Source organism: Harpia harpyja, chromosome 13, assembly GCF_026419915.1.
Source record: "Harpia harpyja isolate bHarHar1 chromosome 13, bHarHar1 primary haplotype, whole genome shotgun sequence".
Lineage (NCBI taxonomy): Eukaryota > Metazoa > Chordata > Aves > Accipitriformes > Accipitridae > Harpia > Harpia harpyja.
The window spans coordinates 26183738-26197306 of record NC_068952.1 but is presented as its reverse complement, the minus strand read 5'-3'; the positions used below and the strand labels follow the sequence as shown (position 1 = coordinate 26197306).

Genomic DNA, 13569 nt, shown 5'->3' with positions numbered 1-13569 from the left:
CCACTACAGACTGCAAAGCAGTGAAGTGAGATGCTAGTGCTGGCTTTTGTTGCCAAGTAGAAAGCCTGCCATGTGGTGAACCAGGTGGAGGCTACATTAGCGTATATGTTTTTATTCCTAGCTAAGTGTTACGGTAACATAGTCCTGAATTCCTGAACTTACAGATCACTGTGGTGAGGCCTACTTCTGAAAGGGAAGTCCAGCCTTAGGCATAAGCAGACTTTATTTGGATACATAATAGCACTGAAATGATTGAAAGAACCTAAAAGTTGTTGAGCGCTTGAGTGAATTAGATGTTTTTCCACAGTACTCTGCTCTTCTTGCTACAAGGCCATCTTTGTGTCCCACTCACTTCCAGCTGGCTGTTCTCAAAGCAGTGGTTGATTTTTCTTTGATAGAAAGCTGGAGAGTTCTGCCATGTGCATTTGAAAGGAAGACCCTGTAGATCTGGATACTATCCACTCACTATTAGTACTGTATGCTGTGTTGCAGCCCATCGTCCTGCATGCACCATGACCCAGACTGTAGCAGCAAAGCAGTTGGTTGTCTGCAGGTCTGTTACAGAGCACAGGGCTGTTGTCACCAGTAAATCCTCATGAAGTAAAAGGATGCACCTGAGCTACACCCCTCTTGCACATTTGTGGTGGCAAGAAATCTCAGAGAGTTTTCATGCAGTTTCCATCTCATCCTTATTGATAAGGTGTTGTGGGGTCCCACAGATCTGGGGAGGCTGGAATCTGATACAGCTGAACCACCACTGAGGATCACCCTCAGGGCTGGGGGAAATGGAAGCATACCACAGAGGTAGCTCGCAATCCTTCTAGAAACAGTGGCTAAGAATGTATTGTGTGGATATGATTCTCATTTTCTGAGAAAATTTCTCATTTTTTCATGCCGTTGTGAAGGAGGAAAAAAAATCCATCTTGAGTGTATCTAGACAGATCTAGCTGCTAAATCTGGTGAAAACTTGGTGTCATTTAAAGTAATGGCAAAACTCATTTTGACTTTCCTGGGGCCCAGATGGCCTGGATGTTAAGCGTAAGGTATAATATCACAGCTTCTATTTGTTATCCTTGTTGGTAAAGCCAAAAATTCTGCACATGGCTTATTTTTAATGGATTTTAATAGCTGTAATGCAAATATTATTGCAGAGAAGGTGAATTATAGAAATATGTGACAACTGAGCAAGAGATCCTCAACTGCTGAGAATTGTCACAGCTTAGCTGAAATCACATTATGTTAGCAAAGAATGTTCCCCACACATTTAAAATACAGGAATAGTGAAGGTGTTAGGAACTTTAAACGTGTGGGAAGCAACTTAATGATACACTTTGGTTTAGTGTTGGGAAGCCCCAGCTTTATGTATTGCAGAAGTTCTCCCGACTATGTTAGAGAAACTGAATTACATACTCAGAACCTAAAACATATCAACTTTGAAAGAAATGAAGCTATTGTTTTATATTACTGGCTGCAAGCACAGACCCACAAGCAAAGTAGTAATGTGGAAAAATTACTGGAAACTCGTATTTAAAATGATACCTTCCAAAATAATTTCTACAAGCAGGAAGAATTAATGCATTTTGAACAACGCAGTGTTTTCACTATAAACCTTTAAAAAGGAAGAAGGTTCAGCACAAAAAGTCTGCAGTTAAATGTCTGACAATTTAGGCTTTTTCTTTTTTAAGTGTTAATAATTTATCAAGAAGCTCAAGGGTTTTCAGAAGAATAACTCCATGCTCACTCATTTTGAAGCAACTTCAGGTTTTTCCTTTTGTTTTCAATTTGTTCTAGTCGCATTCCTTCTGAGTGGGAAAAATATACCAAGTATTTCTAAGATACAAATAGTTTAGGATGAGATGAGTAATTAAGTGAGAAGAAACCAGAGTTGATTGGTGATAGATCTAAGTGACATTACAATGAAATTTCATTCTTTCCTACTGGCTCAGCATTGAGGAAGTGATGATTTTATGAAACAATGCTCCATACAAATACAATGTATTGCAGAACATTATTATACCTCCCCCCAAAATAAAAAGTAACAACAAAAAATAAATACAAAAATTACCTTTTAGTTTACAAAAGACATGCAAACTGTGGCACATTAGGTAATTTCAAGAGTTTTTCCAGGTGCTCTTGCTGAAATCTTGGACCTTGGGAAACCAGCCATCCCCACACTAAATAAGCCTTACTTTTCTCTAGCTGTCACCAGCTCTGACTCACCTGCCTGCTTTGGAACCTGCTCCTTCTCAGCAGTAGGAATAGTAGCTGGTAAGGAGGAGGCACATTTTTCACAGTTCTGCACTTTTATTACACCTTTAAAATTTGGGTTTCTTCCCTCAAAGAGTAAGAGTACAAAGCAAAAGACAACCAAGGAATCAAATAGTTTATGCCTCCTGTTTACTCCAGAGTTAACAATGCTCACATTCCTCTAACAGAATAGGTAAATAGTTGTAAATACAAGTCAAAGTAAATTCATGTATTTGCTTTATTGCATTAATTGGTTATTCAGAGAATTTATTTTAATCTTTCTTTAAAAATTATAAATAGACAGTGATTGAAATGAAGCATATTGGCTCTACATTGTCTTGCCATACTCCATTTTTACTTTTACTTCCCTGTAGACTGAGTATCAATGTGTCTGTTACGGTGAAATGAAAGAACTTAAATGAACTGAAAAGAAATTATTAAGGCTTCCTGGATCCTCTTTTGCCATCCACCTACCTAACATGCTTAGATTTTCCTTCAGTGTGAAAGATCTCTGCTATTCAAGTATATATTGCAAGCTGCTTTACATCACTAGTGGAGAGAAATTTTAAAGGTTAAAGATCAAAAAAGTCAGTCCTAATTTAAAGGAGCAGGTGCCAAGTGGAGAATATAATGTACCATTGTTACTGGGGAAGGGAGTCACATTCACTTCACCTGGTAGGAGAATGAAGCTCATTGATAAAAACCATAAACCCTTCCTCCATATTGTACAACAGTTTTATAAAGTTAGCTTCAGGGAATAGGCTTATTGTTTATTATTCCTAGATGAGCCATAGATTGCTAGGGGAGCCTTATCTACACTAGTTTTACTGCTACAAGGTTTTACAGAATTTCCTTAGTGCAGATGAACATGCTTATTCTAGAAGCTGTATTAGCTATTTCAGTGTAATGCATTTACATATGGGTGTCCACCCAACAGCCTTTCCTGCATATAACTATTTTGATAAAACAGTACACTTCTAATCCAAACAGTAATAACAGTAAAACTTTTTAAACTATATCAGATTTGAATAACCTTTTGATTCTCAATAGGCCCACAGTGGAAACTTCTCTCTCTTCCTTTTTAGGAAACACTTGTCAAGATTAATTTATCTCATATAAAGATCATCACAGGGAAACAATAGATTGGACAACAGAGGTCTTGCGACCTCAGTCACATAACTGATGTGAATGTCAAATATATTGATACAAAAGTCAATGTGAAAAACCCACAAAATTATGAAAACTGGGAATGCTGGAAGGTTAAATGTAAAAATAGTCATTCTAAGCTCTAAAACAAGCCAAATATTTGTGCTACTTAGAAGCACCATTGAAACTATTCAGTAACACAGGAGCACTATCTGGGGTAAAGCAAGCTCAGGTTCATTTGTACTACCTCCTATTATTGTAAAAGAATACTGTTAGATAATATACAGATGGTGCTAAGTTTAGAATGATTACCTGCTGAACTTGTAATGGAAGGATTATGCCTAGCTGGAGAGCTGTTCCTTAGGAAAGCTTATGCTCTCCTTGGATTTCTGCTGGTAGTAAGGTATCATCTCCTTGCCATTAACAGCAACATTTTCATTCTCATCTGAAATGAAGATGACTGCAAAAGAAAGGGGAAAAATGGTGAGGTTACCAACTTATGTCAGTAGGAACAAGTACAGTAGTTGAAAGGGCCTTGTAAGTGGGTTTCTGTGCTCTATCCTGACAGACTCCACAGCTTGTGCTTCTCTTTTGTCTTAGTAACAGAAATATTGCATGTATATCAACTAGTCCATCCCACAGGCTCCTTGAAGAAAAAGTGGTCTCCTTAGCAACAGCCTTTGAGACACAAGGAGGAAATTCTCCGGTCTCTCCAACCTGGAGGCTCAAACCCTCCCTCTGGGGATCAGCTGCCATCTTTTGTCTCTAGCTTCATTTTTAAAACATTTTAGCTTTGATCTGTGTTTATATTGAAAAAAAAGAATCTGTATAAAATAAATGAGGAAAGTTCAGCTGTATAAACCTGCAGGCTGCCTCAGCAAGAGCTGGAAGCACCAATGCTGAAGATATAGAAATCTTCATCATATTCCATTAACATATAGAACCAAGTAAACTGGCATTATTGCTGTCTTCAGCAATTCTTACAGACAAGGTGAAGTACGTACTTCCACACGGACAGACAGCAAAGGCCACTTAGGTTCTCTCTTCTGTGCAGACCTATAGTTTTATTGGACCTGACTTCAACACCAGTCCTGCCAATATTAACTTGTGTTTAATTTCAAATATATGAGAAATCTATTGATGCTAGGTGATATTTGTAAAACATTGCAAGATCAGGGTACCTATCATATCTGTCTGTTACATCCGTACCAGCTTACTGCAACATGAGGAACTACATTAATATGCCAGTTCTGCTGCTGCTGGCTTTTTATGTGGAAAAAGTTAGTAGGTCATTGAATTACCGCTTTTCTGCAGCTGCAGTGCAAAAAGAGCCTGAGAAAGCAAGTGTAAATCAAAAAATTCACAATGTCATGATCTGGGAAATCCTTTTGAGGAACAGGGCTGAATCCCACACATATCTATTCTGTTAGCTCCCAGCTGGGAAAAAAGAAGTGGCATTAAGAACAGTTGATGCTGCTGCTCATAGAAAAGCTCTAGTCCAAGGAATGCTGACAGGGTTATAGTGCTGGCTGAGTGATCAAAAAGGCTGAGGATGCCTCCTAACTAAGTGGCAGTAGGAGTTTTGATGCAGGGTCCTAGTTTTTGCCTTTTGCTAGGATTTCTCTCAATGTGGAACTGTCTGCTGCTAATAAATGGGTACTTCAGAAAAGGAATGGTACTCTACCTCTAGTCAGAGTCTTGATGATGCATTGCACTGTCGGGCTTACATGGCAATGAGGAAGCCTGGTCCAGTGCCAGGCTTGATGGAAAGCTCTTGTGCATACACATGTTTATACTCTGGTTCGCTTTCTGCCCCAGCAAGTGACTGAGTGAGCCAATGCCTAGGATCAAGTTTGTTTCCCTTGGTGGGAGCATAGCAGTAACATTCAATGTGCTGCTTGTCTCATTCTGCTATTGCTTCACTGCCTGAGAAGACCTACAGAACATACTAGATTATGGACCTGCTTCTACCTCCATTTCTTCCTACACTGTTATTCATGAGGTGGGAACACAAGGCGGCTTACGCAAATATTCCACTGTGTAAATCAGTCTGGCCCTAAAACTGAATATTAAAATACAACTTGTAAGTAAGCACATCTAAAACTGATAATTGAGGTGGAATTACTGCTCTGCTCTGAAATGGTTTTGTTAAGAATGCAAACAAGCTAGTGTTAGCTTGAGAAATTTTCATGTGTTACTTTATTTGTAAGAAAAAGAAAACATGCTAGTAGTGCTAGCAAACATCAGAGCTAAGCAATTTCATAGGGTGCTTATACAGCAGAGTTCTGGAAACCTTCTGTCTACTGCAGCTCCTAGATATTAACACAAGCAGCAGACTAAACATTTGTACCCTGTTTGTACTGCCAGCTGACAAATGAAGGTAATTAATGGGCAGCTATAAGGTGGAAGAGTCTGGAAAATACCAAAACTTGTCATCCTGAAATGCACAGCACTGATGCCAGAATACTGATTTAACTGCATTACTGTTGCTAAGTAATCTTGTACAGTTTTACACTATGTATTGATGTTTACAGCTTATTATTTCTTCCTATTTCTTTTCTATTAAATTTTCCCTCTGAACATTTATTGCTAGCTGGGCATTAGACAAAATATATCCCATATCAAGTGCAGCTATTCAAGTCAACTGGTAATAGGACTTGAAACTTATCAGGTTTTTTGAAGTTAGGTTTCCATTCTCTTTTTTTTTTTTTGTAGCATGTACGCTGCTAGTGGATAATTACAATGAATGTACTTAGAGAAATGATAATAAATGACATCTGTGTCTTTGCTCTTTGGGGAAATTGCCAACATAGGCAAAAAAGATTTTCCAAATACTTTCGGAAGTGGCCAATACTAAATGAAACTGGAAAGCGAAGATGCATGACTGTATACCACTTGCATTACTCCGGGCTGGACTTTATCTAAAATCTGTAGTCATGTAAGGTGAACTAACTGTATTTGGCCTTAACTGTAGAGTATCCTTCAAATTCACAGTTCTTTGCAGGCCACTCAGGGCATCTACTCTTCAGTGGAATCAGGGGAGGAACACTCCACCTTCAGCTTTCAAGTCAACTTTGTTAGTGTGGTGGGTTGACCCTGGCTGGATGCCAGGTGCCCACCAAAGCCGTTCTATCACTCCCCCCTCCTCAGCTGGACAGGGGAGAGAAAATATAACAAAGGGCTCTTGGGCTGAGATAAGGACAGGAGAGGTCACTCACCAATTACCGTCACGGGCAAAACAGACTCAACTTGGGGAAAGTTAACTCAATTTATTACCAGTCAACCATAGTGGGGTAATGAGAAATAAAACCAAAACTCTGAACACCTTCCCTCCACCCCTTCTTTCTTCCTGGGCACAACTTCACTCCCAGATTCTCTACCTACCCCCACCAGCGGCACAGGGGGACGGGGAGTGGGGTTTACGGTCAGTTCATCACACGTCATATCTGCTGCTTCATCCTCCTCAGGGGGAGGACTCATCACACTCTTCCCCTGCTCCAGCGTGGGGTCCCTCCCACAGGAGACAGTCCTCCATGAACTTCTCCAGCATGGGTCCTTCCCACGGTCTGCAGTTCTTCACAAACTGCTCCAACGTGGGTCCCTTCCACGGCATGCAGTCCTTTAGGAGCACACTGCTCCAGCATGGGTCCCCCATGGGCTCACAAGTCCTGCCAGAAAACCTGCTCCGTGGGCTCCTCTCTCCACAGATCTGCAGGTCCTGCCAGGAGCCTGCTCCAGCGTGGGCTTCCCACAGGGTCACAGCCTCCTTCAGGCACCCACCTGCTTCGGCGCGGGGTCCTCCGCGGGCTGCAGGTAGATATCTGCTCCACCGTGGACCTCCATGGGCTGCAGGGGGACAGCCTGCCTCACCATGGTCTTCACCGCAGGCTGCAGGGGAATCTCTGCTCCAGCGCCTGGAGAATCTCCTCCCCCTCCGTCTTCACTGACCTTGGTGTCTGCAGGGTTGTTTCTCTTACATGTTCTCACTCCTCTCTCCAGCTGCCGTTTCTGTGTGTCCTGCAACTTTTTTTCCTTCTTAAATATGTTATCACAGAGGCGCTACCACTATTGTTGATTGGCTCGGCCTTGGCCGGTGGTGGGTCCATCTTAGACCCGGCTGGTATTGGCTCTGTCGGACGCAGGGGAAGCTTCCAGCAGCTTCTCACAGAAGCCACCCCTGTAACCCCCCGCTACCAAAATCTTGCCACACAAACCCAATACAGTTAGAAAATGTACTGCTTGTCTGGAAGGCTATCAGCCTACAGCTTGTTAGGTACAGAGGATGATAATCATGGTTTGTAGCAAAAAGGGATGGTTATAATGGTCTGGCCTGACCTGACCTCCTGCCTATCCTATCCAGAAATTTCCATGGTTACCCCAAAAACTTGACGAGAAAATTTCTTTTTATAAAGACAGCCAATTTAAATTTAAGGAGTGCAAAACATGCTGAGTTTTCCATGCCTGTGGTAAACTGCTCCAGTAGTTACGTACCTCAGTGTTAAAAATATATTTTATTTCCTGTTTCAAATTTGCTGATTTAAACTTCAACCACTGCATTTTTCTATGCCTATGTCTTTACACTAGAAACTCTTCAATCTACCTTCAGCACTGATAAAAACAATTCTGTCTGTGGGGTGGGAAGAGGGATAAGAGTAAAGCTAAAAAGCAATGGATTGGCTGCCTCCAGTTTTCCAGGAGAGGCATAAAAAGATATGTTTCATTAGTTGCTAAATTTTATCACACCCAAGAGAGCTTTCCAAGATAGGCCCATACAAACATATTATTAGATCACGTTATTAGATTACTGCATATGCGGATTATAATGCTTTCTTCTGCACAGCATTTTTCTCATGGTTTTATTGTGTGATTTTAAGAAAAATATTCACATCCCACTTTAGAAAATTACAGATGTTTGTATGAGTGTGTTGGCTTGCACAGGGGAAGCTTACATTGCTCTCTAGAAGAATGTTTCTCTGAACAAAACCTTGGGGATGTGCACATCTAGGCATTGTGCCAGGCTCTATTTTTCATTCATGAAAGGGTCTCAGACTGCATTTCAGCCATTGTAGCATAATGGTAAAATCACTTCCTAAATATTATAAAAATAATTCCTGTCCTAGGAATTTTTTCTTGTTTGTTTTAGAAAGGAGAAAACTCATTGCTGGTAGCCCTTGTGAGCAGTGAGAGGAGCAGTGATGGCTGCTTGAGCCAGGACCCAAAATGGTGGCAGCACTCCATTGGCATGTACCAGTGACTGAGGGGAAAGGCCTGACAATGCCAGGCTGTTATGCCTGGGTTTCAGAGTTAAAATAAAACGAAGACTGAAATTCAATAAACGAATCAAACATGGTCGAGAGGAGACTTAATCTCTCCTCCCTCCTCTTGCCAGTCCTCCTGCTGCTGGCTGCGCACCTCCTTTCTTACACCTGCTCTGGCACACTCTGGGCCTTGCTGTGATCTGATTTAACTCATTAGTATGGCAGAGACATATTCCTTTTTTCATTGTGGGGTTTTTGCCATTTTAGCTAATGGAATTGGCACATAAGTAGGGCTCTGGCAAGCGCCAGCACCAGCCTGACAGTGAGGAGGGGAGAGGAGGCAGGTGAGCACGCACACCCCCTTTGGTGGCAGTGAGCTTTAGATCGGCTTGCTGTGCCTTTTGAAACCATGCTCTTAAGTTTTAATCAGAGTGTAAGAAATACATGTAATACCTTGAAATGAAGAGACCTGTCGCGGATCCAGAAGGCAGCAGGGCGGTGGGAGCCTGGAGAAGCTGGGGCTGCCCGAAGCAAGGAGAGGGGGAGAGCAGAGGGTTTCTCTCAGGGCTCCCACTCTTTCTGTGAGGGCCCTGTGTGTATCACTTGCCCCATCCTGCGCACTGAGGTGAAACAGAGACTGCTCCGAAGCAGCCCTGCGCACAGAGGCAGCACACCGGCACGGAGGCCACTGAGGGGACGGCAGGGCCGCAGCAGCCCCAGCCGTGGGTGGCTGGCCCCAGGGGCCTGGGCGCAGTGCCCCGGGGAGAGCCTCACCCTCTGCCCCAGCAGCTGAGATGTTGGGTGAAGGGCTGGGCTGGCCTAAATCTTGGGGCTCGCCCACTACAGTCAGCGAGCAGTGGCTGAGGGAGGAAAGGCAGTCCCAGACCCTGGCAACCTCAGGAGAATTGGGAGCCCCTGGAAGACATCATGGCGGTAAGACTCTTCAAAATATATATTTTTTAAATTCCTTTGAATTTACAGTCTCCTTTCCTTCATTTGCTTTTGAATGCTGTGGATGTTCACCCATGCCCAGGGGCAGTGAGGGGAAAGTGTTGCTCCTGAGGGACAGCGTGACAAGACGAAAGAGGGCCCTGCCGCACAGCTCATGGGGGCAAAGCAACAGGTCCCACTGTGGGGCGGCTGGCCTGGGTGCCCCGGCGGGCTCAGGTGCTCCGGCACGGCCCTGCGTGGCACAGACGCCCCTTTGTCGCAGCCCTGTGCAGCCCGGCCGCCCCTTCAGCCCAGCTGAGAGCCTGTGCACAAGCCCGCTGCCACACCACATCCAGGCTGGGCTGCTGCCCAGGGCCTGACTGAGGCGTGCCAGCAGTGAGAGCTGCGTTTTACCATACAGCAAAAAACTAAAATTTCCGCAGCTGGTGCACGTGCGCATCAGATCTGTGAATGGACGCTTGAAAGATGAGCTCTGTTCAGATCTCTTGAGCGGTAAGCTGACAGCCCTAACATCAGATAGGATCTGAGGTACTTTGTCAGCATGTCTGGATTTTAATGATAGATTCAGCCACATGTAAAGAAATTTTAGAAATTGATTCAGACTTAAGGCGGTTATTTTTATCTTATGTTTATCACATTGACCTGCTGGGTAAAAAAAATAGCAGTTATTACAAGAAACACATAGTTGTATAACTTACAAATGACTCCAAGAAACATCCCATGCTATACACGTAGCTATTACAGAAAGACTGTCAGACTGGATTGTGAAAATAGAAACTATTTACACAAATTGCAGTATGTTTTTCTGTGTGTCTTCTTGCATCTCTTCTGTTGCTGTTGCATGCTTAAACTGAAGACCTACATTCCTGGGCATTTTTAATTTTCTCCCTACTCTCTTTTGTGCTGCTACTTATTTTGTGTCAGTCTGTTGCTTCCATTAACTTAATGTTTTTGAGGTAAAAAAATATATTATCATTCACTGTTGCTTGATATTTTCGTAATTCTATGACTGGGCATATTAAGATTGTTTAATCATATTTAGAAGTGTCTATAAGCACAATTTTGTTGTAGCAGAGGAAAAATCCTAATTACAAGATCCTACATACATTCTTCAATACAGTACAGTAGCCTAAGTCCTGTAAAATGGCTGCTGTTCAGTTGTGTGGGTCTGGTGATGAAACAAACCACGAAAATAAGGTTGACTAAAACCAGAAATGTGAGAGAACAGTATTCTTATGCCAGTTTAGATAAGGCTGACAAAAAGATGTGGTTTTGCTTACAGACTTAAGTCTTTACCCTTCCATGTGTCCTGATGTACTCAGTGCCCTTTTTACCAGAGTGCTGCTGCTGCTCTCGCACTGCATGTTTCACTAATATTTGCAAACCACCTCCATATGGTTTTTAATGATTTTTAAAAGTAGAAATACCAGAGCATTATACCTGAAATCCAAATTTATCTCTGTTAAATAGAAAATGAACATTATAAACCCAAGAGCTGCTAGTGAGCAGTCACAGATTAGCTAACATTTATTTTAATTCTTATTTTCAAAGCAGTGGCAATTTTTTATTTTCTAAATTGAAAAGTAAGTACATGACTACTTCAGGATGTTTTCTATTGTCAAAGTAACGACAGTACCCTTGGCTGGACAGACACTGAAGAAAAAGGCCAGTTTGATGCAGAGTTGGGGCTGTTGTAGCAAGTCAAACAACTCTGTGAGGTGTTGGCAGGCCTGCCTGAACAAGGCTCCTGTGAACTGGGTTTGACTTGGTAGTCAGGGAGCTAAAAATTGGTAATTCTTTTCATTTGTTCAGTTATGTTCTCAGGCTTTAGAGTATGTTTTCAAGGTTTTCTCTGCAGTCATGAGGGATATAAACACAAGGGAAAGGAAGGTAAAAGTGCAGATATTACAATATAGCAAATTACTCCAGGACTTAGGGCTTAAAGCACCTTTCATATATGGAAGGACTTACAATAAAAGTTATGAGAGTTGACAGTGCTGGTGAATGGTCTGTTCAATTCAAAATCTTCTGCAACGACAGGAAAAACTGTCCGGATAATGCTCTTTACCTCTCTCTCTTGTTCTTAGCTACTATTGCTATCACCAGGTAGGTAATGTAGTATACGGTAGGGAGAAGGATTCTAAAGAAATGTGAGTTGTAAATGGCTACTGCTTCTACGAAATGTTGCTACAGGAGCAGCACCTGTGCACGAAGTCCTACACGTACTTCAGTTTCCAGACTGGGGCACAAATCTTTTGTTGTGTGTATCCTTACCACTGTTTTCGTAGCCTTTTCCATGTGCTGAGTATGTCTCTAGGGTACTTCATCTTTCACAGCCTGACATGAGTCTTAATTTACTATTCACTTGCTCTTCTAATTCTTTGGAAACAAAATGTGGTCATCAGCATAGATATTTTAATGCTATGTACTTCTATACTCATTCTGTGGTTTTAAAAGGTTCAGTAAATTATTTGGACCTTTCAGGTAGTCTCTGATTCCAATCTCAGATTTGTGCCTGTTTTTTCTTACGTGTTCTATGACTGTAGTGTGTAACCAAACAGAGAGACTATGATTTGTCTCTTGCCATTAGTGGAGTAAATAAAGGATAAAATTATTTTCAAACCAACCACTTTGTACACACCTGCATTTAAAAACACAGACACCTCTTCTAGTCAAGAAAGTTCTTCAGCTGCAGCTTGTAGAACTTGGGGAGGGAAGGACGGACTGGGTATAGCAGGGCATTTATCACGTCATGTCTGCCCTGCTTTTGTGTTCTTCTGTTCTTCAGTGCTGGCAGAGATGGTTTTCAGTGCTAAGGAGACTGGATCTGGCCCAGTATGGCCATTGTTGTGCTTAAAGATTGAGGGCATTCTGGCCCTCAACAAGACATTTTTTAATACCAGAATAAATACTGACTACACAGTTAACCTGAAAGGGTTAAGTTTAATTTAGCTTCTTTTACAAACTGCTTCTTAAAGGCTTTTCTGTTTGCTCATCTCCACTGGATCTTAAACAGAGACATTGTGTTGCTACGGAAAATAGTGAGCAAGCAATAACAAATCCTTCCTCACATAGAAGCAAAGCACCCTGTTAACCATCAGCCATGCAGATATGACTGAGAGTGGAAAAGAAAATATGGGGAAAAATATGAAACCAGTTCCAGCTTTCATTCTGTCCTTAAGTGAAATACGACCTCATTTTCTTCTTTCAGCACAGCACAGTGGCATTCATATGATTCTGGAGAAGAGGGTCATTTGCTAATAGCAATTTCATTATTCGAGGATACCAGCCACAGTCATGAGTATCAGTCTGAAACAAGAGATTTTGAAAAGCCTCGCCTGAGTTACAATTCACATATGCACATCTTATACTAAGCCAAAAAGTATAAGGGATTTTTTCTTCTATGATTTTCTTAGTCCCAAGAAATTTCTTCATGAGACATATATAGGAATATAATACCCTCAATCCAGTCAGACTTCATCTTGCCTCCAGACTTTGAAAGCATTGGAGAAATATAAATTAGAAAAATTTTACATTGGCCTTGATCTTTGCTTTGCCACCTAAGATGCTTTCCAGGGTCAGCCTTGAAATTCAACACAACACCATTCTGTTGGAAGAAAGCAAAAGTTGCACAGTAGAGCTATTTTATTTTTAAAAATATGACTGCTATAACTTAATTTTTTTTAAATGGTCACATAGGACCCAACCTATTTTTAAACAACTGAATCTTTTCATTCTGAAGTCTCTGCCTTTTTTCCATCTATCTGCAGTTTTCTTTTTATAATGTTCTTGACTAAGCAAAGTTAAAGTCAATACTCATACAGTGTAGTGAAGTTGACATTGTAGGTCTTTGTTTCAAGAGGCCATTTGTGTTGTGACAAGCTATGAACAAACCACAGTTACACTGTTGTTCTTACTGAAGACAGGCAAAACTAGGCCAAATCCTATAGGACTTACTCAAGCAAAA

The 13569-nt window shown here is 41.6% G+C and overlaps 1 protein-coding gene across 1 annotated transcript in view; it reads right to left on the bottom strand.

Moving 5' to 3' along the window:
- Nucleotides 1–3734: 3734 nt before the first annotated feature.
- NLRC4 (NLR family CARD domain containing 4) overlaps nucleotides 3735–13569 on the bottom strand; it is a 103212-nt gene continuing 93377 nt past the window's right edge. The window contains 1 exon segment of the mRNA XM_052806652.1: nucleotides 3735–3853. Within this exon segment, the coding sequence (XP_052662612.1) occupies nucleotides 3735–3853 (119 nt within the window).